This window comes from Tursiops truncatus, chromosome X, assembly GCF_011762595.2.
Source record: "Tursiops truncatus isolate mTurTru1 chromosome X, mTurTru1.mat.Y, whole genome shotgun sequence".
Lineage (NCBI taxonomy): Eukaryota > Metazoa > Chordata > Mammalia > Artiodactyla > Delphinidae > Tursiops > Tursiops truncatus.
In genome coordinates this window covers 116701923-116726925 of record NC_047055.1, presented here as the reverse complement: position 1 = coordinate 116726925, position 25003 = coordinate 116701923, and the positions used below count along the sequence as shown (strand labels likewise).

Below are 25003 nucleotides of genomic sequence, written 5' to 3'. Positions count from 1 at the left end.
CTGCTCTGAAATCCAGAAACCTGGCCATCTGGGGGCCCTCACACTCTCAGTGGCTCTTCTACTCAGGCAGTTCTATGTTTAAATGTGTATATATGAGAAACTCAGGGTGTTGAGTTCATCTTAAGACTAAGGAAAGGAATTAGAGATGCAGAGAAAGTGTGTGTGTGTGTGTGTGCATTTGTGTGAGTGTGTGTGGCACAGCTGTCTGGGTATTTTAAGGGGATACTAGACGGCTAGGATGTCTGGGACCTCCACATGCTCTAATTTGATGAATATTGTGGGTGGGTTTCTCCCCAGCCAAATTGTCTAGCATGTGGGGAGAGGTCTATGCCTGCCTTTACGTGTTTTAAATCCGTGCTCCACTCAAATGCCTCTGCTCCCGTCGGATGCATCTATGCTTAGGAAATGTGGGGACAGATGAGTGCGGAATGGGCTCGAGCGGCAAAACTCTAAAAGGATGCTCTGAATAACCCCAGGAGAATATATTCCTAAGGTCTGTTACAGTCTTTTGTTTTTAATTTATTTATTCTCATTTTTATTTATTTTTGGCTGTGTTGGGTCTTTGTTGCTGCGTGCGGGCTTGCTCACGGGCTCAAGAGCACAGGCTCAGTAGTTGTGCTGCATGGGATTAGCTGCTCCGCGGCATGTGGGATCTTCCCGGACCAGGGCTTGAACCCGTGTCTCCTGCATTGGCAGGTGGACTCTCAACCACTGCGCCACCAGGGAAGTAAGCCTCTGTTACAGTCTCTTTAACACTGATCTCAAAGATCAAGGGCCCAACGTCTAAGGAAACCATCCAAAGCCTTTATGGTAATTAGGTTATTGTTAAAAACAATTCCACCGCCTCCATGCCTCCACCCGTCCTCTCCCTGCCCAAGACAGGAGTGTATTTCTCAGTCCCAATGATGTTGGGCCACGTGGCCTGCTTTGACCAATGGGATATTATGACATGATGCAAGCAGAGGACTGAAATGTATTAATGACCGCACAGCCCTCCATCACCGTAAGCACCTGCCCCTGCTGGCTCACTGATCCGAGGCAGATGAGAGGCATGTGGAGCAGACCCAGACTCAACCTATGGCTCCAGCCTTGACCCTCTGCCTTCCAGCTGACCAACAGGAACGTCAGTGAAAACAGGTTATCGATGTTTCGAGCCACTGAAATTTGGACTGGATTGTCATACTGCATTATTGTTGTAATAGTTAACTGCTACAGCCCTATCTCAGCCGAAGTGTAACACAATCCATTGGGTGGACAGAGGATCTTTATGCCAAACCTCATCCTCTTTTTTACAAGGCAACCCTGCCGTGCCACTGGCAGTCAGCCCAGAACGCCCGTTTCCACCTTTCTTCCTAAAGATGCAGTGGTCCCGTGCCAGCATCCACTGCTCTCCTCTCCCTCACCCATAACCACTGCACTGTCTAAGATGCGCAATGATCCCCAGTCTTGCTGTGACAGTATCGTTATGAACCAAGTTATGAACTGTTCTTTTCGGAGGGTGTCTTATATAGGATGAACTCAGGGTATTCCTTCAATCAAAATCACACTCTTCCTAACTCCCTTCAGAATGGAACAGTAAGTAACAACAAAACCTTTGCCATAGCAACATTCGACACATGTCATTTTCTTTCTCCAGAAATTATTTTAGGCAAACCTAGATTTCAGGAAAGCAATACTTTTCTCAAAGATGTGAGTGGTATAATTATTTATATGACAATGAAAGACAAAAAAGAGACTCATTGGGCTTCCCTGGTGGCGCAGTAGTTGAGAATCCACCTGCTGATGCAGCGGATACGGGTTCGTGCCCCGGTCCGGGAAGATCCCACATGCCGCGGAGTGGCTGGGCCCGTGAGCCATGGCCGCTGAGCCTGCGCATCTGGAGCCTGTGCTCCGCAACGGGAGAGGCCACAGCAGTGAGAGGCCCGCGTACCGCGAAAAAAAAAAAAAAAAAAAAAGAGACTCATTAGAATTTTCATTATTACTTAAAGTTTCAGGCATTAAAATTATCCTTCTCACAGGCCAAGCTGAGCTCCTTGGCTGCTGGTAAGATATGCAAATAACTGAGACATCTTTATTTTATAAACATGTCATTTCCACTCATGTGCCCGGCACATGGTGGACATTCCACAAATGTTCACTGAACTGAATGTACAGCTTTCCTTTTCCCAAGAAAAAGGAGCCTCCTGAGCAGCAGAAAGAAACCCGAATGTCTTCCTTCCATGATTCTACCCCAGTGTCCAACCACAGTCACCTCCCATCTCAATGGTGAGTTCAGAAACATTTAGAAGTGACCAAAGTTGTGTGTAGTATAGTCATTAATACTATTCACCAGAGTTCCAGCCTTCTACCTTCCGAGCACATGGAAGGCTTGCACTTCCTGGCCCCTGGTGGTTGGATGGGGCAGGGGGTCAAGGGGCTGTGACCGGAAGTGATGTGTGTCACTTCCAGGCCAGAGAATTTAACTGCCAGGGTGGGGCTCTCCAGGGCTTTCCTTCCCTCTGTCATGGTGACTAATGGCATTCAAGAAGGAGATGCCCAGCCAGCTTCATCCTGATGTGGAGCTCACCCTGGACAAACCAGGAGGGTCACGTGGTACAGGCAATAACTACCCCTTCTGCTGTTTAGGAGCCCCCAAGAGATACGGAGTTTGTTTGCTACCTGTTACAGCAGATCCTGGCCTAGCCTGACTGACTGAGCATCTGCCCAGAGCCCTTTGCCGTAATTTACCACATCTTCACAAACCACGTGGTGTAGGATGGAAACACAGCACTTTTCAAGGATCTCAAAGATGAAGGAAGTCATCCAGGTGTCCAAGTTTTATCCATATCTGCTGTGTGGCCAGACGCTGCTTTGCCAACTCTTTCTGTGACCACCAAGCTGGAAAAATGGGCTAAGGTGACTTCCTTCTATAACTAGCTCCTAGAAGTAAACACCTTCTAGGATAGCTTATGGCTGAAAAAATACTGCAGGATTCTTTGATACCTCCAGCCAAATCCTGTCTAATCTCCACAGGAAAATAGCACAGGGGGAATATACTGCCTGGGTATCTCAAAGCCTAGATGCCCAGTCCATCAGTCAGTAACAAATACTTTTTTAGTATCCATTCTATTCCACCTTTGCACTAGGTGACTGGGAAGCTGAAGTAAACAATGAAAATCCCTGTCCTCAAAAACCTTTCATGCTAGTGGACGGTGACAAAGCAATAAACCTATACACAAGCAAATAAAAAATGTCAGGTACTGATACGTCCCATGAATAGGATAAAACAGCGTAACGATACAGATCAGGGTTGGCCAACTCTGACCTGTGGGCCAAATCCAGCCTGCGGCCTCTTTTTATATGGCCTGTGGGCCAAGAAATCCTTCCTACAATTTTAAATGGTTGCAACAAATGGCAAGAAGCCTATTTCGTGATGCATGAAAATGATGCACAATTCAAATTTCACTGTGCAAGAGGTTTTCCTGGAACGCAGCCACTCTACGTGATCTGCCCTGGCTATTTCTCCAAGCTCCGGAAGTACAGCTCTGGCCTCTGCTCTCCCTACTGCAGCCACACTGGCCCCTCCGCACGGCCACTGCACAAAGTAAACGGAATCAGAGGGGTCCCCCGCACCCATCCCTCTGTGTCTCCGCCCCCTTCTTGATCCTCTTCGTGGCACTTTTCACCCGCCACACATGGAATATGAGTTCCATGAGGGCTGAAACACTGCCTTATTTCCTGCTGCATTCGACACGGTACGTGCTCAATAAATAAACAAATGAACTGTCAGATGTTGGGAAGTTCTAAGGAGAGGCAAGGGAGAGCCTTTAGGAACAGGACATCACAACCAGTCAAGACTTTCATGAGGCACGGGGGCCTCAGAGAGGCTTTGCTTTATAATGTCCTAGTATCTTGGTAGAGACTGTAAGATCGAGTGGTAAGAGAGAGAAAAGAGGACTTCCGGACTTCCCTGGTGGCGCAGTGATTAAGAATCCGCCTGCCAATGCAGGGGACACAGGTTCGAGCCCTGGTCTGGGAAGATCCCACATGCCACGGAGCAACTAAGCCCACACACCACAACTACTGAGCCTGAGCTCTAGAGCCCACGAGCCACAACTACTGAAGCTTGCACGCCTACAGCCTGCGCTCCACAACAAGAGAAGCCACCGCACCGCAGTGAAAAGTAGCCCCCGCTCGCCGCAACCAGAGAAAGCCTGCGCACAGCAACGAAGACCCAACACAGCCAAAAATAAATGAATTAAATAAATAAATTTATATAAATTTTAAAAAAGGGGACTTCCCACCATAAAAGCAACCTAAGAAGAAATAGGGAGATTGGGATTGACATGTACACACTGCTATATTTAAAATAGATAACCAACAAGGACCTACTGTATAGCACAGGGAACTCTATTCAATATTATGTAATGACCTAAATGGGAAAAGAATCTGAAAAAGAATAGATATATGGATATGTATAACTGAATCACTTTGCTGTACACCTGAAACTAACACAACATTGTTAATCACCTATTCTCCAATATAAAATACAAAGTTAAAAAAAAAGAAATGTCTCATCTCACCTCATCTCAATCACTTTCCCAATTGTGGATAGTTTCCCGCCCTCTCTGTTAATCTCAAGTGGTGGGAAAGAGCTGAGCTTAGAAAGGTGCTCAGAAACAATTTACTGTCACTTGTGTCCCTCTTCCTCTACTACCTCTAGGCCACTGTGGTAATGAGAAAGGTGCCTGGGAGTTCCAGATCGTCCTACGTTACCTCCTACATGGAAGCATCTGTGTGTCCAAATACTGCATTTTCATTCCATAAATTGTCTTTATAAGACTGTCCGAAGAGCAGTTCCTTAACGAAACTCGCTCAACATACAGCTTTAATGTGATCTTTTTTCTAGAGCTTTTAGGGGTCTAAAGGCTAATCCGCCAAGTCCAAATCAGGTGGTTGTTTTTTTTGGCCACACCACGCGGCCTGTGGGATCCTAGTTCCCTGACCGGGGAGTGAACCCGGGCCTTGGGCAGTGAGAGCGTGGAGTCCTAACCACTGGACTTCCCGGGAATTCCCCAAATCAGGGGTTGTAAATTAAAAAATAAGTCATACAAGGAAGTAGTATATTCAAGCTATAAGATACAGAGGGTCCTACTGTACCCTGAATAGCAATAATAGGCTAAAGTGATATAAGAGCTTCAACCACCCGTTAAGGATAGAAAAGATCTGTGTACAGAAGCATGTAACGCAACGCATTTACCTATAAGGTCATAAATGAAGAAGAAATTAATGGAAAACATTTCAAATGTATTTTGTGCCAAGGATGGTGCCTGATACGAAAGTGGGCACGAGCTCGTTGGGCCATCTGACTAGCAACGAAGTCAATGGACTTCCCTGTGCACGACCGTAGGGAGAGCAGTGGGGGCGGGTCTGCTTCCTGGAATTAAATATGGAAGGTGCATCTTAGTCCTTGTTATTCAATTCCCTTTAGAGACAATTTCAGGAGAAGGCAAGTGACACAAAGGTTATGAAGTCTCGTGAGCCATGTGGCTTCTCACGGTACTTAGAGGTGTGGATCTTGGATTTATTCCAGTCCCAGGCCGAGTTTGAACGACTCCACCACTCAGCAACAGTCTTCCACCACTGAAGTGATGAAAGAGGGGGCTGAAAGGTCGTGTGGGGAAGAAGGAGACAAATTCCGTCAGAGAAGAGTGGGGCAAGCCTACCAGGACCCGGAATTAATCCTTCGTCACTCTCCTGGTATGTCTGCATCAGTGACTTTGAAGAGATTTAGGGCAATGGCTTCCCCTAGTGACTTAAGGGGGTGCCAGGGTTCCTGGTGACAAACAATGCTTATCAAATACACCAGAAACAGTGCTGGTCAGAAGGTCGACGTGAATGACAGGACAGTGAGGTTGCAGGTATTTACTTATCAAACGCCCAGAATGTCTACGCCATTGTACTCAGGGCTGTCACATACAGACGTGAGACTATGTGGATGGAGCATCCTAGAGTTGTGCAGTGCACGCTCTGTGCAACAGTATATGATTACCCCAACATATATAAAAGCTGGATAAAACAGACACAGAAATAAATCCCATATCTAGGTGGTTAATCTGATTATACTAGTGAGCCAGAAAGAGGCACTGGGTTAATCTTATTTCTAGAAGAAAACACATTCTGCTTAGATGATTGAAAAACTTAGCAGCTAAACAGTACGCACAGTAGATCTGAGTTGAGATTTTCCAACAGATTTATCTCAGTTCACAAATTCCATGCACTACTGACCCCAAACAGCTGTCCTAAGTACAGCTGGCAAGACTAATGAAATCAGGATGCCTTACACTCAAATGGCTTTGAGAGCAATTCTGCAGGGTATTGGTAGCCTTTTGCATGGTTACTGCAGAAAAAAAATGTTCACAGACTTGTGTAACTGTACTAGAGGCACTACTAGTCTAAGCTGAAAAAATAGGAGGATGTTCAAGGCTAGAAAGTGACCACTGTGGAGGAAGGGCAACCTCGTGATAGAATTGGCATCATTGCCATCCTTTTGGGAAAAGAGGTGGTTAGAAGAGGGGAGGGTGGAGAGAGGAACACGCTCACGAACCTACCACCATGGAGGACCCTGGACACGTCTTACAATAAATGAAACACTTTTATCTCAAAATGCACAAAATACATTCATATCCCAGTGTCCAAACCATTACCATCTTGAATATGCTTTCATACTCAATTTTGATTTAAACAAGAAGAACATTAAGAAACACATATCTTCTTGGATTTTTCTCTTAAGAGAAAGTTACGGGGGAAAAGAAAATGTGTAATAACCAATATGATATACCTCCTTAGCCCTCACCACCCACTCGTATCTACACCCGAACTTCTGTTTAACTGTATGCACGTCTTTCCTTCGCATCGGAAAGATTTAATTGAGCCAGGGGTTGGGTGGACTTAAAGACAGCTGTACAGCCTGAAAAGCCTTACTTACTTCAAACAAGTCTGATTTTTTTTTCTCCTGTCCCCTAGGCTCAAAATGAGATTCCCTTTTACCTGCGATCTGGCATTGAGATCCCACATCCAGGCTGGTGGCAATGAAGTGGAGCTGAACGACGGTGATCTCTCTCGTGTCCGTTTGGAATTTGGAAAGTTAGAAAGGTGTCGCTTGCTGGACAAGGTGACTCTCTACACCTAACACAGAGTTCAACCTTCGCAGAAATACTGTGTATCTCTTTCTGTAGTGTAAGTACATCTGTGCTTTATACATAAGAGTAAGACGTTTTCACCCCCAAGGACCAATTTTCCCCTGTTGGGGGCGATATCAACCTTGTTGAAAATGCATTTCCTAACGACAGCTACAAAATCTCAAGTCCACTTTGATTGCTCACGGCCAGAAATTCCAAAATCAATAATGATTTCGCACCACTTCAGTCAAAACAATTATATCTGAATCATTTTCAAAATCAAAAGCTGAGAAAAACACTACAGTCTATGAAATACAATAAAACTGGGCGAAACAGTGCTCAGACAGTAACATCCCAGTTAATCTTTTTTCATTACTCTCAATTCATTGGGCTCTGACGCCTGCTCATAGAATCAAAGATTTGATTATGGTTGAGTTTTACACACGTTTCAAAAAGCAAAGGACCAAAACGACTTCAGAGAAAAGATTTTTCTAGATGGTGGCAATGGGTAATTTGGAAAACCAGATAGAAAACATCTGTAGAAAGCATGGCAGTTTTCAGTTCCCAGAAGAAATTAACTAACTAAACTAGCTCACAGATGACCTGAAAATAAACAGCCCCCAAAGTTATCTGTGTCATAAAAACAAGTCAATGCTTCATGAGAAGATCACTGTGGTACAGCAGAAAGTAACACAACCCTGTAAGTCAATTTGTTTCAAATAAAAAAAAATCACTCTGCTATCTGCACATACAGTTGAAGGGAAACTTTCATGTCCTTTTACATCTCCAAAAGCCCCCACCCCCAGCGTTTTCAAAAACTCATGGCAAGAATCTTAGTAAGCCTAAGAAACAGAATACTCATTAACAAGTACAGAATATATCCTGCCCACTACGAGGAGTGTTATGCATTTTTATATTGTCTCAAAAACAGTGGCGGCAAAGAAAGAACATCCTCTGTATAAGCCAACTTAAAAATCTGCATCACATGAAAAATTGAGCTCACCTACCTTCACTGGTCCATGTTCATAACTGGAGCTCTGCACCAACTGCAGAGAAGACATCATGAAAATATTCACCACTGCCCACTGTCTGTACATTTTGAATATTCTAATATCCACTGATTACCAAGCAGTTGACCTCAGGCAGCTAGAGCAAACTGGTTCAAAAGGCATATTCTCCAGAAGGAAAGTTCGAAACCCCAGGAGTTCACAGGGAAAAACAAATAATCAGTTGTGATCAAAATCAATTAGTCAAGGTACGTTTCTGTACAATCTTATGGGGGGGAGAGAACTGAAAAAAAGTTTAAATGTTCGAACGCTCCAAAAATAATCAGGAAGTGGATATGTCTTCTACTTGAAATAAGAAAGCCTCTAAGTCCATTTCATTTCCAGCAAACTAAAAAAAAAAAAAATCTTCCCCCCCTGTGCCCCAGGTTTGAGTTGTTTTAGAAGGAGGTGGTTTGGCCACCAATGTTTGCAGCTACAGAAGGCTGGGACCCAGTTGTGGATTCAAACTTTTTTCACAACCCTCATGGAAGCTTGCAGGAGCATGTGTCTTAAATCCGACACACATTTTGGCAGAAAAAGCAGGGAAGTCTTGGCCGTAATCCTGTCGTGTCCCTACCAATAGCAGGGCAGTTTTGAAAACTGACTGAAACGCTCAGAACTGCTGTTACTTTACCCACGGAGATAACCTGTAACATGAAACCCCAGCACATAGGCATCGAAACTGCGTTGCTCAGAAAGAGACCTCAGATGCTCACGCACCTCCATCAGTGACACACAGAAAGTAATCAAACGTGCTTTAAAAAACACACAGGCACAAAGACGACAAAATGTCCACATGCCCATGAAAAGGAAAACATAGACAAAATAACTTTTTTAACAGAAGTAACTTAGATTGAAATGAAGAACACTGATTTTTAAAGAAGCAACAATTAGGTTTATTTGCTTGGGCCAGGAAATATCTCACAGACGTGGCTATAGAAAACATGTCATCACTTGAGTGTGGAATTCTTGAGAGCACTGGCGAAGTCAGCTTTGGAAACTGGATGCACTGAACGGGTGGATGCCACAAAGGGCAAAATTCTAGAAGGCAGCCAGACCTGCCCTTGCGCTTGTCACTAGTTTCCAATCTTTGATTTCCAGGTTTTGGCTCTTTCAAAGCCGTTTTTGCATTTCTGAAATCAAGAATGGCCTGAGAAATCTCTTCATCTGTGTTCATCACAAATGGACCTAGAGCAGAAAGAGACATTCAGAAAGTTCTGGGTGATGAGAATAATTTCTTCTACCATGAAAATGGTATGTATTTCTGTAGTTCTTAATTTGAGACAAACTCAGGCATATCTGAACAGCAGAAGGTTATTTTTGCAGCATCCAATCTCCGAGGACTGTAATACAAGTTTCTTGACTACGATTGTGTATGATTATAAAGACCAAACTTCAGATAAACAAATGCAATTATATCTCACTCATCCATTGCAGGCTGCCATCAGCAATGGCAATCTCTTTATTCAAAACATTCTTAAGTTTGGTTCTATTACGACCATTTTTGTAGCTGTCAGTTCTTTTTTTTTTTTTTTTTTTTTTTTGCGGTACACGGGCCTCTCACTGTTGTGGCCTCTCCCGTTGCGGAGCACAGGCTCCGGACGCGCAGGCTCAGCGGCCATGGCTCACGGGCCCAGCTGCTCCGCGGCATGTGGGATCTTCCCGGACTGGGGCACGAACCCGTGTCCCCTGCATCGGCAGGCGGACTCTCAACCACTGCGCCACCAAGGAAGCCTGCTGTTTGTTAGTTCTTTTTATCGTTACTTTTTATTGAGGTATAAATGACTTACAACCTTATATTAGTTTCAGGTGAACAATATAATGATTCAGTATTTGCATATATTGGGGAATGATCGTCACAATAGGTCTAGTTAACATCTGTCGCTATACATAGTTACAGAACTTTTTTTTCTTGTGATGAGAACTTTTAAGATTTATTGTAGTTGTCAGTTGCACTAGCATTGGCTGATGTCAAGAATTTAACTGATCTGATTTTTTAAATTGGCAAATCTTGTCACAGTGTTGGTATCTCCACAGTATATGAGGCTGTGTCCTTGCATGAGGGGTCTAAGTCATTTTTGACAATTAGTAGCATCTCACTGACAATAAAAAGGAGATTATAAAAATGTCAAGTCAAGAAAGCATCACATTTTGGATTCTCTAGGGGTCAGTGCACTTTTCCTGTAAAGGGCCAGACAGTATATATTTTAGATTTTGTGTGTCAAACGGTGTCTGTCTCAACTACTCAACTCTTCTACTGAAGCGCAAAGCAGCCACAGACAATACAGAAGTGACTAGGGATGGCTGTGTTCCAATAAAACTTCATTTACAAAGACATGCAGTGGACAGATTTGGCCCATGGTCACTGTTTGTCTAATTCCTAGGGCTGAACTTGGCATTTGCTAAAAGTGTAGAAGAAGTCCTCCCCTAATCAACCAGGAGGCAAAATGTCTGTCTCTTCCCTCTCTTCACATACTGTAGGAGCATCCACCTGTTGGATAAACAAGGCCAGCTCTTATATGCCATTGGCAGTGTCTTGAAAGCGGTTGAGAGATTTGTCCATTCTGTCAGTATATTTCTTCCCCCAGTCTTCAGAGGTGCCGTCAGGAACCTTTTACAAAGTGCCTCCTCTAAGAGGCTTTCTCTGAGAGACCCGGATTAAAATATAACTTAAAACTTGGAATAACACAGGCAAACTTCTTAACTACTCTTGGTGTATCAGCACAGATTCGGCACCCACTTTAGTGCTTGAGAAGGAAGACCCAGGATCACATGCTTTGATGACGCTGACGCCTTTTGGGAGATTTCAGGGAATAGGATGGCAAGAGAAAGGGAAAACAGGTAGCAGGTGTGTAAATTCATTCATTCACTCAGTGACCTATCTATCCAGGATTTATTGCGTGCTTACTGAATGACGAACATGGTGCTAGGAGCTAGAGACATAAAGCTGAAAGACAACTTAATGACAGACTCCCTCCCCTCAAGGACCTCAAATCTATAACACAAACAGATATGAAAACAAATTATTACAAAACAGTGTGATACACAGAACGATAAAAGTATGGAAAATGCAAAGAATCAGCACAGAAGGGGAGAAGGAGGTAATGTCTGCACAGGCAGACGTGGCAGAACGGCATTTTCGGGACCGGCCTGCAGGAGGACTTGAGGGTGCGGAAAAGGAGGAGGGTGGAGTCGGATATGTAGCAAGGGGCCTGAGCCCTCTGGGTTTTGGACGCCATCTATGGGAAGAAGTTTGGACATAATTCTGCAGGTGATCTGGAATCACTGAAGCGTTAAGGACAGAACAATGTAATCTGATCTGCAGTTTTTAGAAGAAAACTTTGGCATCAGGGTAGAGAAGACGCCTGGCCTGGGAGGCTGAGTTGATGGTGGAATTGTTTAAGGGTAACTGAGACACAAGACACAGGAAGCTGTGGGTAGAGCAAGGAACTCAGTCCTGGATATTCTGACATGAAGGCGCTGGAGACAATCAGATAGCTGCCTGGCAGAGGTGCTCGGTATTGTTGGAAATAGGGGTCTGGGGCTCGCAAGAGAAATTTCACCTGGAGATGGAGATGTGGACTGTACTAGGTAGGAAACAATGAGAGGGCCCTCATATGCAAAAAAAAAATCGTAAATTCAAGAGGGCATCCTGGAAAAGCCACCTTTTTAAAGGACCCAGAGAGGAAAGGGAGACGGAACAGAGAAAATGCGAGCAGGTGCTGGGCCAAGGACTGACTTCCTGCGCGTCATAATTTTGCTATAGATGAGACTTGCGGAGCACCTCTCCCCTCCCTCAATTACTTTTCTGTACAAACAGTACACTTCCGGGCTTCCATCTTGACACTTCTCTGGGGTATTCTGCTGTGATTCTCAAATCATAATGTGCACATAAATCACGTGGGAATCTTATTAAAATGTACATTCTGAGTCAAGAGGTCTGGAGTGGGGTCTGAAGCTCTGCATTTCTAACTATCTCTCCAGTGATGCCATTGCTGCTGGTCCATGGACCACTTTGAGAAACAAGGGAAGCGCTGGAAGTGTGAGTCCTCCAAAGCCAGGGGAGGAAGCTCATCTCCTCAGATCCTCAACAAGAAGAAAACCCAAACCAGAAAGTATATGTTTTTGTTTTTCTTCTTTTTTGGGGGGGGGTAATATATAACCAAATTGATTTATTTTTTTTTGAAATTGAGGTATAACCGACATACAGCATTATATTAGTCTCCGGTGTACAACATAATGATTTCGTATTTGTATATACTGGGAAATGATCACCACAATAAGTCTAGTTAACATCTGTCACCATACATAGTTACAGAATTTGTTTTCTTGTGATAAGAACTTTTTTTTTTTGATGAGAACTTTTTTTTTTTTGTGGTACGCGGGCCTCTCACTGTTGTGGCCTCTACCATTGCGGAGCACAGGCTCCGGACATGCAGACCCAGCGGCCATGGCTCACGGACCCAGCCACTCCGTGGCATGTGGGATCCTCCCGGACTGGGGCACGAACCTGTGTCCCCTGCATCGGCAGGCGGACTCTCAACCACTGCGCCACCAGGGAAGCCCCCGATGAGAACTTTTAAGATCTATTCTCTTAGCAGCTTTCAAATATGCAGTACAATGTTATTGACTATCATCACCATGCTGTACATTATTTCTCCCAGAAAGCATGTTTCTTAATTGAATAAGAAAATTATTTGCTAGTTATCAATAATCCCACAAACCCTCTTTTAAACTACACTATTCATCCCTTCTCTAATTAAAGCTTTGAATTCCCTCCCTCTCCTGTAATAAAAATGGTGTGAGTTGAATCTCTCATTGTGTAGAAACTTCCTATAGTGGAGAGAGCACAAGACAAGGGTTTAGGAGACTAGGGTTCAAATCCCAGCTCCACCACCAACAATTACTTCCCAGCAGAGAAGCCACAGGGCAGAGCAAGGGGCAACCGGGCACGGTGAGAGGCGGAAGGGCAGGGTGGGTAGAAACCAGACAGCCTGAGTGTGAACCCAGCTATGTGGCCAACGAACCTCTGCACCTCCGCTTCCTCATCCATAAAGTGGGGATGAGAGTACATACCTTGTCAGGTTGTTCTCAAGCTTAAATGAATCAATATTTGGAAAGCACTCCGACCAATCCTAGTAGACAGTATATGCTACCGAGGTATCTGTTAGGTAAATAAGTGGAACATCTGGATTCCGTTTTCCTCAACAACTAGTACTGGTTCCCAAATAGTCGAGAGATGGCTGTGGTGGCCTTCAAACATGCACAGGTAAAAGAAAAACTTAAACGTCTGGGTTTGAAAGAGTTAGCAAAATAAAATTAATAAATAAAACAAACAAGCAGAATGCTTTGCCTCTCATTAACTGAGGTTTCAGGGGCCATCTCTATGTTGTCTGGTTAATCCGAATTTGTGTGTGCTGGCACACCCAGTGTCCCCGAGTTGCAAGCCTCTGGGAGAAGATTCACAGGGGATGAATGTCGCCTATTGTAGTTGGAGTCTTGGTTTTCATCACTGATGCAGAGGACATCGCTTAACTGAAAAGGTTTCCATCCCACTCATCTTTTTCCCACCTAAATTCTATTAATAAAGATGCTATTAATAAAGATGATGACCCTACTCAATCTGTCGGCAGGCTTCTTCCAGAAGAACAAACTACTTCAGGGCTGTTCAACCAAAAGAAAGTGACAACTATGAACCTCTGGAGTGGAAATCAGAAGTCTGCAAAATGGAGGCAAACGCTATGGGCTAGGTGGAGTATAATTTAATGGTTTTCCCTTAAGCTACTAATAAAACAAAAAAGACTATTTTAAAAATAATCAGTGCTCTATAGAGCAGATAGATCTAATTGATATTTACAGAACATTCCACCCAAAAGTGGCAGAATACACTTTCTTCTCAAGTGCACATGGAGCATTCTCCAGGACAGATCACATCTTGGGTCACAAATCAAGCCTCAGAAAATTTAAGAAAACGGAAGTCGTATCAAGCATGTTTTCTGACCACAACGCTATGAGAATGGAAATCAACTACAGGAAAAGAAATTATAAAAAACACAAATACATGGAGGCTAAACAGTGTGCTACTAAATAACCAAGGGATCACTGAAGAAATCAAAGAAGAAATTAAAAGATACATAGAAACAAATGACAACAAAAACACTACGACCCATAACCTATGGGACACAGCAAAAGCAGTTCTAAGAGGTAAGTTTATAGCAATACAATCTCACCTCAAGAAACAAGAAAAACCTCAAATAAACAACCTAACCCTACACTTAAAACAACTAGAGGAAGAACATACGTATATGTATAACTGATTCACTTTGTTATAAAGCAGAAACTAACACACCACTGTAAAGCAACTATACTCCAATAAAGATGTTAAGTAAATAAATAAATAAATAAAAAGGTCCAGCTAAAAAAAAAAAAAAAAGAACAAAGAAAACCCAAACTCAGTAGAAGGAAATAAATCATAAAGATCAGAGGAGAAAAAAATGAAATAGAAATGAAGAAAATAATAACAAAGATCAATAAGACTAAAAGCTGGTTCTTTGAGAAGATAAACAAGATTGATAAACCCATAGCCAGACTCATCAAGAAAAAAAGGAAGAGGACACAAATCAATAAAATTAGAAATGAAAAAGGAGAAATCACAACTGACACTGCAGAAATACAAAGGATTATAAGAGACTACTACAACTATATGCCAATAAAATGGACAACCATGAAGAAATGGACAAATTCTTGGAAAGGTACAATTTTCCAAGACTGAACCAGGAAGAATTAGAAAATATAAACAGACCCATCACAAGTAATGAAATTGAAACCGTAATTAAAAATCTTCCAACAAACAAAAGCCCAGGACCAGATGGCTTCACAGGCAAATTCTATCAAACATTTAGAGAAGAGCTAACACTGATCCTTCTCAAACTTCCAAAAAAATTGCAGGGGAAGGAATACTCCCAAATTCATTCTATGAAGTCACTGTCACCCTGATACCAAAACCAGAAAAAGATATCACAAAAACAGAAAATTATAGACCAATATCACTGATGAACATAGATGCAAAAATCCTGAACAAAACACTAGCAAACAGAATCCAACAGCACATTAAAAGGATCACACACCATGAACAAGTGGGATTTATCCCAGGGATGCAAGGATTCTTCAATATATGCAAATCAATCAATGTGATACAAAACATTAACAAATTAAGGAATAAAAACCATATAATCGGGTTTCCCTGGTGGCGCAGTGGTTGGGAGTCCGCCTGCCAATGCAGGGGACATGGGTTCGTGCTCCGGTCCAGGGAGATCCCACATGCCGCGGGGAGGCTAGGCCCACGAGCCATGGCCGCTGAGCCTGCGCGTCCGGAGCCTGTGCTCCGCAACGGGAGAGGCCACAACAGTAAGAGGCCCGTGTACCGCAAAAAAACCAAAAACGCAAAAAAAACAATAAAAGAAAACCATATGATCATCTCAACAGATGCAGAAAAAGCTTGTGACAAAATTCAACACCCATTTATGATAAAAAAAAAACTCTCCAGAAAACGGGCACAGAGGGACCCTACCTCAATATAATAAAGGTCATATATGACAAACCCACAGCAAGCATCATACTCAATGGTGAAAAACTGAAAGCATTTCCACTAGGATCAGGAACAAGACAAGGATGCCCACTCTCGCCACTATTATTCAAAATAGTTTTGGAAGTCCTAGCCACAGCAATCAGAGAAGAAAAAGAAATAAAAGGAATACAAATTGGAAAAGAAGAAGTAAAACTGTCACTGTCTGCAGATGACATGATACTCTACATAGAAAATCCTAAAGATGCCACCAGAAAACTACTAGAACTAACCAATGAATTTGGTAAGGTTGCAGGATACAAAATTAATGCACAGAAATCGCTGGCATTCCTATACACCAACAATGAAGAAACAGAAAGAGAAATTAAGGAAACACTCCCATTTACCATTGCAACAAAAATACCTAAAATACCTAAGAATAAACCTGCCTAAGGAGGCGAAAGACTTGTACTCAGAAAACTATAAAACACTGATGAAAGAAATCAAAGATGACATAAACAGATAGAGAAATATACCATGTTCTTGGATTGGAAGAATCAATACTGTGAAAATGGCTATACTACCCAAAGCAATCTACAGATTCAATGCAATCCTTATGAAACTACCAATGGCATCTTCACAGAATTAGAACAAAAAACCTTACAATTCGTATGGAAACACAAAAGACCCCGAATAGCCAAAGCAATCTTGAGAAAGAAAAACGGAGCTGGAGGAGTCAGGCTCCCCGACTTCAAACTATACCACAAAGGTACAGTAATCAAGACAGTATGGTACTGGCACAAAAACAGAAATATAGATCAGTGGTACAGGATAGAATGCCCAGAGATAAACCCATGCACATATGGTCACCTAATTTACGTCAAAGGAGGCAAGAACATATAATGGAGAAAAGACAGCCTCTTCAGTAAGTGGTGCTGGGAAAACTGGACAGCTACATGTAAAAGAATGAAATTAGAACACTACCTAACACCGTACACAAAAATAAACTCCAAATGGATTAGAGACTTAGATATAAGACCAGACACTATAAATCTTTTAGAGGAAAACCACTCTTTGACATAAACCATAGCAAGATCTTTTTTGACCCACCTCCTGGAGTAACAGAAATAAAAAGAAAAATAAACAGATGGGACTTAATTAAACTTAAAAGCTTTTGCACAGCAAAGGGAACCATAAACAAGACAAAAAGACAACCCTCAGAATGGGAGAAAATATTTGCAAATGAAACAAATTAATTAATCTCCAAAATGTACAAACAGCTCATGGAGCTCAATATCAAAAAAACAAACAATACAGTTAAAAAATGGGGTGAAGACCTCAATAGACATTTCACCAAGGAAGACATACAGATGGCCAAGAGGCACATGAAAAGATGCTCAGCACCACTAATTATTAGAGAAATGCAAATCAAAACTGCAATGAGGTATCACCTCATGCCGGTCAGAATGGCCATTATCAAAAAAGCTAGAAAAACAATAAATGCTGGAAAGGCTGTGGAGAAAAGGGAACCCTCCTACACTGTTGGTGGGAGTGTAAATTGATACAACCACTATGGAAAACAGTATGGAGGTTCCTTAAAAAACTAAAAATAGAACTGCCATATGACCCAGCAATCCCACTACTGGGCATATACCCTGAGAAAACCATAATTCAGAAAGAGACATGCACCACAATGTTCACTGCAGCACTATTTACAATTGCCAGGACATGGAAGCAACCTAAATGTCCATCGACAGATGAATGGATAAAGATGTGGCACATATATACAATGGAATATTACTCAGCCATAAAAAGAGATGGAATTGAGTTATTTGTAGTGAGGTGGATGGACCTAGAGTCTGTCATACAGAGTGAAGTAAGTCAGAAAGAGAAAAACAAATACTGTATGCTAACACATACATATGGAATCTAAAAAAAAAATGGTACTGAAGAACCTAGATGCAAGGCAGGAATGAAGATTTAGACATAGAGAATGGACTTGAGGACACGGGTGGGAGGGGGAAGCTGGGGCGAAGTGAGAGTAGCATCAACATATATAGACTACCGAATGTAAAATGGTTGGTGGGAAGCAGCCGCATAGCACAGGGAGATCGGCTCAGGGCTTTGTGATGACCTAGAGGGGTGGGACAGGGAGGGTGGGAGGGAGACGCAAGAGGGAGAGGATATGGGGACATGTGTATGCATATGGCTGATTCGCTTTGTTGTGCAACAGAAACTAATACGGTATTGTGAAGCAATTATACTCCAATAAAGTTCTATAAAAATAATAAATAAATAAAATAAAAATAATCAGTGTTCTTTAAATTTATGATCAGCCAGGTTTTTTTTTTCCGAAATCACTGTGCATTACCTGTAGGCAAGGCAAGGTAGTGTAATGGGATTTTAATGCATGTTAAATTTAATAATCAGATAAGCGGACATACACTATGTTTTGTAGCATTTATCTAAGTAATAGGTTGGGTTCTGGATGCTTTTAGACGTTTTTCATTCAATCAAACAACAGTATTTTGAGGAAGTCAAGACAAAGAATTGAAGTGACTATTATGAGTCCTTATTCCAGGATTTTCTGCCTCCAAGTACAGTTATCTCTATTTGTTTTGTTTTTATTGACATATAGTTGATTTACAATGTGGTGTTAATTTCTGCTGTACGGCAAAGTGATTCAGTTATACATATGTATACACATACACCCATGTATATTCTTTTCCATTACGGTCTATTATAGAATATTGAATATAGTTCGCTGTGCTATACAGTAAGACCTTTTTGTTTACCTGTTTTACATCTTCGGGTTTTTTTCTTTTATTTTTTTTGGCTGTGCCATGCAGCTTCCGGGATCTTAGTTCCCCGACCAGGGATTGAACTCGGGGCCACGACAGTGAAAGCACCGAGTCCTAACCACTGGACCACCAGGGAAGTCCCTCTATTTGTTTTTTAAAATAAACTAAGAGTGACTCAAATATTTTAGAAACTTCCAAAGAAATATTCCTAAGAGGTCGCCAGTTTTCACTAAAAATACAATAGACTACAAGGACAGTACTGAAATCACTGTTATTTATGGGAATTCCCTGCAGTCCAGTGGTTGGGACTCGGCGCTTTCACTGCCATGGGCCTGGGTTCAATCTCTGGCAACTAAGATCCTGCTAGTAGTACAGCGCGGCCAAAAAAAAAAAAAAAAAAAGAAAGAAAGAAAGAAATCACTGTTATTTTTGGTAAAAATAAAAACTATATTCAAGTCCCCAGTAGACCACAAAATCTTTTTTAAGTTGAAATTCCCTATGACACTATGTAAAAAACACTATTTTTGTTTTCCCCACAGTTCAAACCTCAATGTCCTACATGTGGTAGATACTCAAGAAATGCTTCCTTAAAGGAAAGAGAATGAATGTAGAAGTGAAAACCACGTATATATTTTCCTTTCACAATGGAGAAATGAAACAAAATCCTCAACTTTGTAGATGGAGAGAGGACAAAAATCCAGCTTTCTTCCCGGTGACCCTATATATGGACACTACTTTCAAAGGAAAGGAAAACCAACCAAAGAACTCGCCATCACGTGGGGCTTACCATGTTGGACAACTGGTTCTCTTAATGGCTCCCCAGCAATCAGGACGAAGTGGTTTCTCTCAGGATCCTAAAGTCAAGAAAGAGACCATCAAACAATAAACAGCCTTATTTTTGAATGTCTGATTAGGAATGATTTGAAGTTGACATTCGGGCCAAAGGGATGATGCCCCTAATTCTAAAGATAAATTCCAGAAATATTTTCTGTGCAACGCATGATATGGAAATGCTTATTCTTTAAGACATTTGGTAGCAATCAGAACTCAAGAATATGTCCCGAACACCAAAATAATAACCTTCTCTAATAAAGACGGAGAATTTAAATTAAGATTTTTCTTTAACTAGAAACATCTTTATGACAAACTATGTGATTGACTTGGCCTATTATAGAGCTTATAATTTCCTGCTAAAAATTTAATTTTTAAAAGTGAAGATTATTTATGCAAATCCAAAAGTAACATTTTATTACTTTTGACATTTATTACTATTAATGTAAAATATGCCCCAGAAATGTTGCACTAAATGGAACCTTACAAAAACATCCCAGGAGGCTTCCGTGGTGGCGCAGTCGTTAAAAATCTGCCTGCCAATGCAGGGGACACGGGTTCGAGCCCTGGTCCGGGAAGATCCCACATGCCGCGGAGCAACTAAGCCTGTGCGCCACAACTACTGAGCCTGCGCTCTAGAGCCCCCGAGCCACAACTACTGAGCCCACGTGCCACAACTACTGAAGCCCGTGTGCCTAGAGCCCATGCTCTGAGAAGCCACTGCAATGAGAAGCCTGCGGACTGCAACGAAGAGTAGCCCCCGCTCGCTGCAACTAGAGAAACCCTGCGCACAGCAATGAAGACCCAATGCAGCCAAAAATAAACAAAAAAAATAAATAAATTTATTTTTTAAAAAAGTCCCCGAGATACCTGCTCAGGCAAATTTCTCTCCAAAAGGGTCCTATTGTGTTAAAGTCTCTAAAAGTTTTTGTTTAGAATTAAGATTAGGTTTTTTTTCCCTGAAACTGAAAAAAAATATTAATTATTAAATCCAGTGCTAGTGTGGATGCAGGGAAATATACACTTTTCTATACATCATTTGGGAGATTTTAAGTGGGTGCTGTAGTCCTTCTAGAGAGCACTTTGACAACATGACTTCAAGCCCTCCTGTCGCTGACGCCCTCTGACCCAGTAATGCCAGAGAAACCAGCAGAAGAACCTCCCATCACACTTGTGATAATATAACTATGTGATAATATATTATATGCTCCTACTCATATAAAGCTCTTTAATTAGAAATAATTCTAATGTTACTAGTACCAGAAGATTTATCACTGGATTCAACTAACATGAAGCATATGAAGAACGAAGTCTTTAATCTTCCATGTAGTTAGAAATATTTGTATCTTACAGAACCGACATTTATTTCCCCTTCTGCCTCTAACTTTAAAAAATTAAAAGGGAATTTAGGGTCGAATGGTTTCTGCAAAAGTCTTAATTTACTCCCTACAGTCCCAGGGCTGTCCATTTAGCACATCCACCCAGTGGATGCTTTAATCATTTCTTCATGTTTAAAAAACATCTGTTTAACCATTCCCAGGCCTGTATTTATTTACACATCACCTTATGTATCCATAACCCAATTTGCTGTCAAAATATGCCAATGTGAACTCAGCTGAGACTCAGAGTAAGCTAAAAAACCCCTCTCTGCCAGTCACCTGCACGCCAACATAGTTTTCATCCCTACTTTTCAAAATTCATCTTTGCAGGAGCTTCTGCACAACTGTCTCTTCAGTTCTCCTTATTGGAATGTCACGAAGTGGCCAGACGGGTTTAATAGGCTCACAAGACGGTAAGCGAACAATCCAAGGGAATGAAGGAAGGAACATAAGGAAGAAACCTGGCAACCTGGATTAAAAAAAGCTCCTTGGACTCCTAAAATATCAGAAACTTTACTTAAAAAGCAAGGACTCAACACAAAAGGACTACAAAATGGATCATATGTTCCTCTCAGTTCAACGTGGGGCTGACTTTCAGAGGGCTCCATGGGAATATGTGTGTAGATCTATATTTATACCCCTAAAGGGCTGATCCATTTTCACTTATGCTAACAATAAAATCAATCAATTGCATAAAGAAAGAAAAAGTGAGAGACAAGGAAGAGCTGCCTTCAGATTCAAGTTTCTAGGGGTGAACAATACGGACTTTCAGTGATTCCTAAAGATGACGAATCAGTGTAGATAAAACCTTAAAATAAACCAGTAGAAATAACAGAAATTAATGAAAGGGGTTGATAAACTTGTGGCATAGTTTCTTTCCCGGAGGAAGAGAAAAAATTTTCCACGTACACAGGAGATTTCGGCATTTTCCTGGGAACTAGTAGAAAGTACAAGTTAAGAAAATTAAAGCAACCTAAGTGTCCATCAACAGATGAACGGATAAAGAAAGAAGATGCAGTACATATATACAATGGAATATTACTCAGCCATAAAAAGAAACAATATTGAGTTATTTGTAGTGAGACGGATGGACTTGGAGGGCATTATGCTAAGTGAAGTAAGTCAGAGAAAGACAAATACTGTATATCACTTATATGTGGAATCTAAAATATACAACAAACTAGTGACAAAAAAGAAGCAGACTCAAAGATACAGAGAACAACTAGTGGTTACCAGTGCTGGGGGAGGGGCAAGACAGGGGTGAGGGATTAGGAGGTACAAACCATTGGGTGTGAGGTAGGCTCAAAAGTGTATTATACAACACGGGGAATAGAGCCAATATTTTTTAATAACTGTTAATGGAAAGTAACCTTTAAAAATTACATTAGGGCTTCCCTGGTGGCGCAGCGGTTGAGAGTCCGCCTGCCGATGCAGGGGACGCGGGTTCGTGCCCCGGTCCGGGAAGATCCCACATGCCGTGAAGCGGCTGGGCCCATGAGCCATGGCCGCTGAGCCTGCGCGTCCGGAGCCTGTGCTCCGCAACGGGAGAGGCCACAACAGTGAGAGGCCCGCGTACCGCAAAAAAAAAAAAAAAAAAAAATTACATTAAAATTTTTAAATGCAAAAAAAAATGTTTGAAAAAAGAGAATTAAAGATTTTTAATACTTAACCTTGTTCTCCACCTGGACACTGTCACCTTCCCCAAGCACGGCTGTGTGATGAGGTTCTATTTTTTGTTGCGAGTCATCAGGTCCTACAAAAAAGACGACCCACTCAATTCAGTCCTCATGGTAGTACATTTCTCATACGATTACAAACTTGGTTAACTACACGGCACCACAATATGAATTTCAAGTTCAGAAACAACCAACTTAGGAATCTCCTGAAATCTCTTGTTGATGGTATTTGCTACTATTAAAGTCCAAAACTGGCTGCTTTCCAATGTAGAAAAGGACAAGGAAGTGAATCCTGTATTATGTTTCCACTTACACTTTCAATGTCATGCCTAATAGGTTAATTAATAAGCAAAGTCCTTGGCATTACATGCTAATAAGAGTGTTTCCTTGGGTCAATTATAAACCTCAAAAGATTTAAGCATGCTTAGGAAAATTAGTAAATTCCATCATTAATTCCTTTCCACAAGTATTTACTGAACACCTACAACTAACTGCCCAGCACTGTGAGAAAATGCAAAGAAGTGCAAAGCCGATTCCTCACATACAAATAACTCAAAATCTCACTGAGAGAAAGTAAATATATATTCATAAAACAGAGACTAATTCAACTGGGAAGCAGGTAAGTTGGAGAGCTAGTGAACAACAGCTGTGGAACTATGTACAAGGACCTCTGCTAAATGCTGCGGGAGTGGGGAGGTTTCAGGATAGATGTATTTCCATCCCTCCTATATTAAGGCTCACAGATGAAACAGAAAAAATAATACAAATGAAATTGTGTGTTAAAGGCAACAAGAAAGGAATAAACGAAGTTCAAAGAGAGAACAGGGACTGCAGAGCTCTGCAGGATCAGATAGACCGATAAAAGGCAAAGCTAGGATAAAGGGTGCTCTAGACAAGAGGACAGACTGTGCAAAGGTGAGGGGCTGGCAATGTGCAGGGCATGCCCGGGTGAACCTTCTATCATTGCTGGAACATTCTTCTGGGAGGAATGATGGCAATGCACACTTGCTTCAGGTCAAGGGAAGACATGAAGGCCATGCTTATCCGTATAAAACGGAGGACCTCTGAGGAGAGGGTGTGTGTGGGAAATGGTTAGATCTGCGTCTTGGAGAAATAACTGAAAGCAGAGCACAGAATAAATTGGAGAGGGCACGACTGAAGTTAGGATGACCTGTTAGGAGTTTATTCTAACAGTCTCAGCGGAAATGAATTCCAGTCTGAACTGGGAGAGTGGACACAGAAAGAAAGGAATGGGTTTGAGAGGTGGAGTGGAGAAAGAAAGATTGGGCAACAATGGGAGAGAGAAGAGCCGAAGGACACGATTCTCCCTAGAAGCAGCATCATGCAGCGGCCTGAACGGCCACAGCAGGCGGCGGGTGGGACGTGGCTGGGCCTTTCAGCTGACTGAAAACCAGACACGTGAACACACAACAGAGGGAAGACTCCGGGCAGGCTGAGAAGCCCGTTAACGATGTCTGCATGACATTCTGGACTATAAAAAGAAAAGGGCAATCACCTGACACGATACAGCTAAAGCTGAATAATCAACGTGGAAGCACTTATTTAAGCAAAAGCAGTAGCTTGAGGAATTACCATGTAAACATAACTTGTGAATTTTGTGAATACTGACTGGAGTTCAACCATACTCATATTTTCTAGAGAAGGCCTCCCTTTCACCTCCACTTTGGAGATGACCTACACGAAGCAGCAGGGTTCATTCTGATGCTTGCAAACGTGAAATAGGATTCTAACAGAGAACTTCTTAACCTGGAGTCAATGTGTTCCCAAGGGGTCCATGCATAGAATTCAGAGCAATCATGGACTTGCATGGGAGACAAATGACATCTTTATTTTCACGAACACCTAACTGAAACGTGGCCTTTCTTTCAGTCATGACTGTAGCCAGAAAACCACAGCAGTATTAGCTGGACCAATGATTTTGTTTCCAGTAGAAATCATGGATATTTTCATACCACATTAGCATTGTAAAGATCTCAAAATAAGTTTATGTTAATCACTACTTAACAATTTAAAGTAGATCTGCTTCTGGATCACGTTATTTCAAATGTCATCAGAGAAGCACACGTGGAACTGTATCACAGACTTGTTCTTTTAACCTTTTAATGACACCATTGAATTAAAAAAAAAACCAAAAAACGTTGTTCAGAGGTGGGGCCTTGGCAAATGTCCAAAGGGTTCATGGCACAAAAAGCTTAGGAACTTCTGTCTCAGAGGCAGTGGTGTGCTGGTTAATGTTTACCAACCGGCTTTCGGGGACAAGGGGAAAAACAAACCTGATTTGTACTGTGTGCCAATTTCCATGGTTTAAATGCTCCCGTTGTGGCCAATTTCAAGCTACCAATCTGAGGCCAGGGAAGAGGTACACAACCTGCTCCAGCAAGAGCGAGCCCCAGCACGTCGCTGAAGGCTTCTTCTCCCCCAAGAAGTTAGGTTAACAGATGTCACGGCAGTGAATGATAGAACTCCGCTGATTTTCCACTCATGCAAGGATGTGGCCATAGAAAGAGGGGTCTCGGAGTCTAAGA

The 25003-nt window shown here is 42.0% G+C and overlaps 2 protein-coding genes across 2 annotated transcripts in view; both read right to left on the bottom strand.

Moving 5' to 3' along the window:
• VEGFD (vascular endothelial growth factor D) overlaps positions 1–8911 on the bottom strand; it is a 37096-nt gene extending 28185 nt beyond the window's left edge. Inside the window, exon 1 of the mRNA XM_019925612.3 lies at positions 8168–8911. Within this exon, the coding sequence (XP_019781171.1) occupies positions 8168–8257 (90 nt within the window). The 5' untranslated portion in view covers positions 8258–8911. The remainder of the gene's footprint in view (positions 1–8167) is intronic.
• Positions 8912–9137: 226 nt separating this feature from the next.
• PIR (pirin) overlaps positions 9138–25003 on the bottom strand; it is a 101581-nt gene continuing 85715 nt past the window's right edge. Inside the window, 4 exon segments of the mRNA XM_033849542.2 lie at positions 9138–9335; positions 9338–9394; positions 19359–19425; positions 22452–22534. Of these exon segments, the coding sequence (XP_033705433.1) occupies positions 9283–9335; positions 9338–9394; positions 19359–19425; positions 22452–22534 (260 nt within the window). The 3' untranslated portion in view covers positions 9138–9282.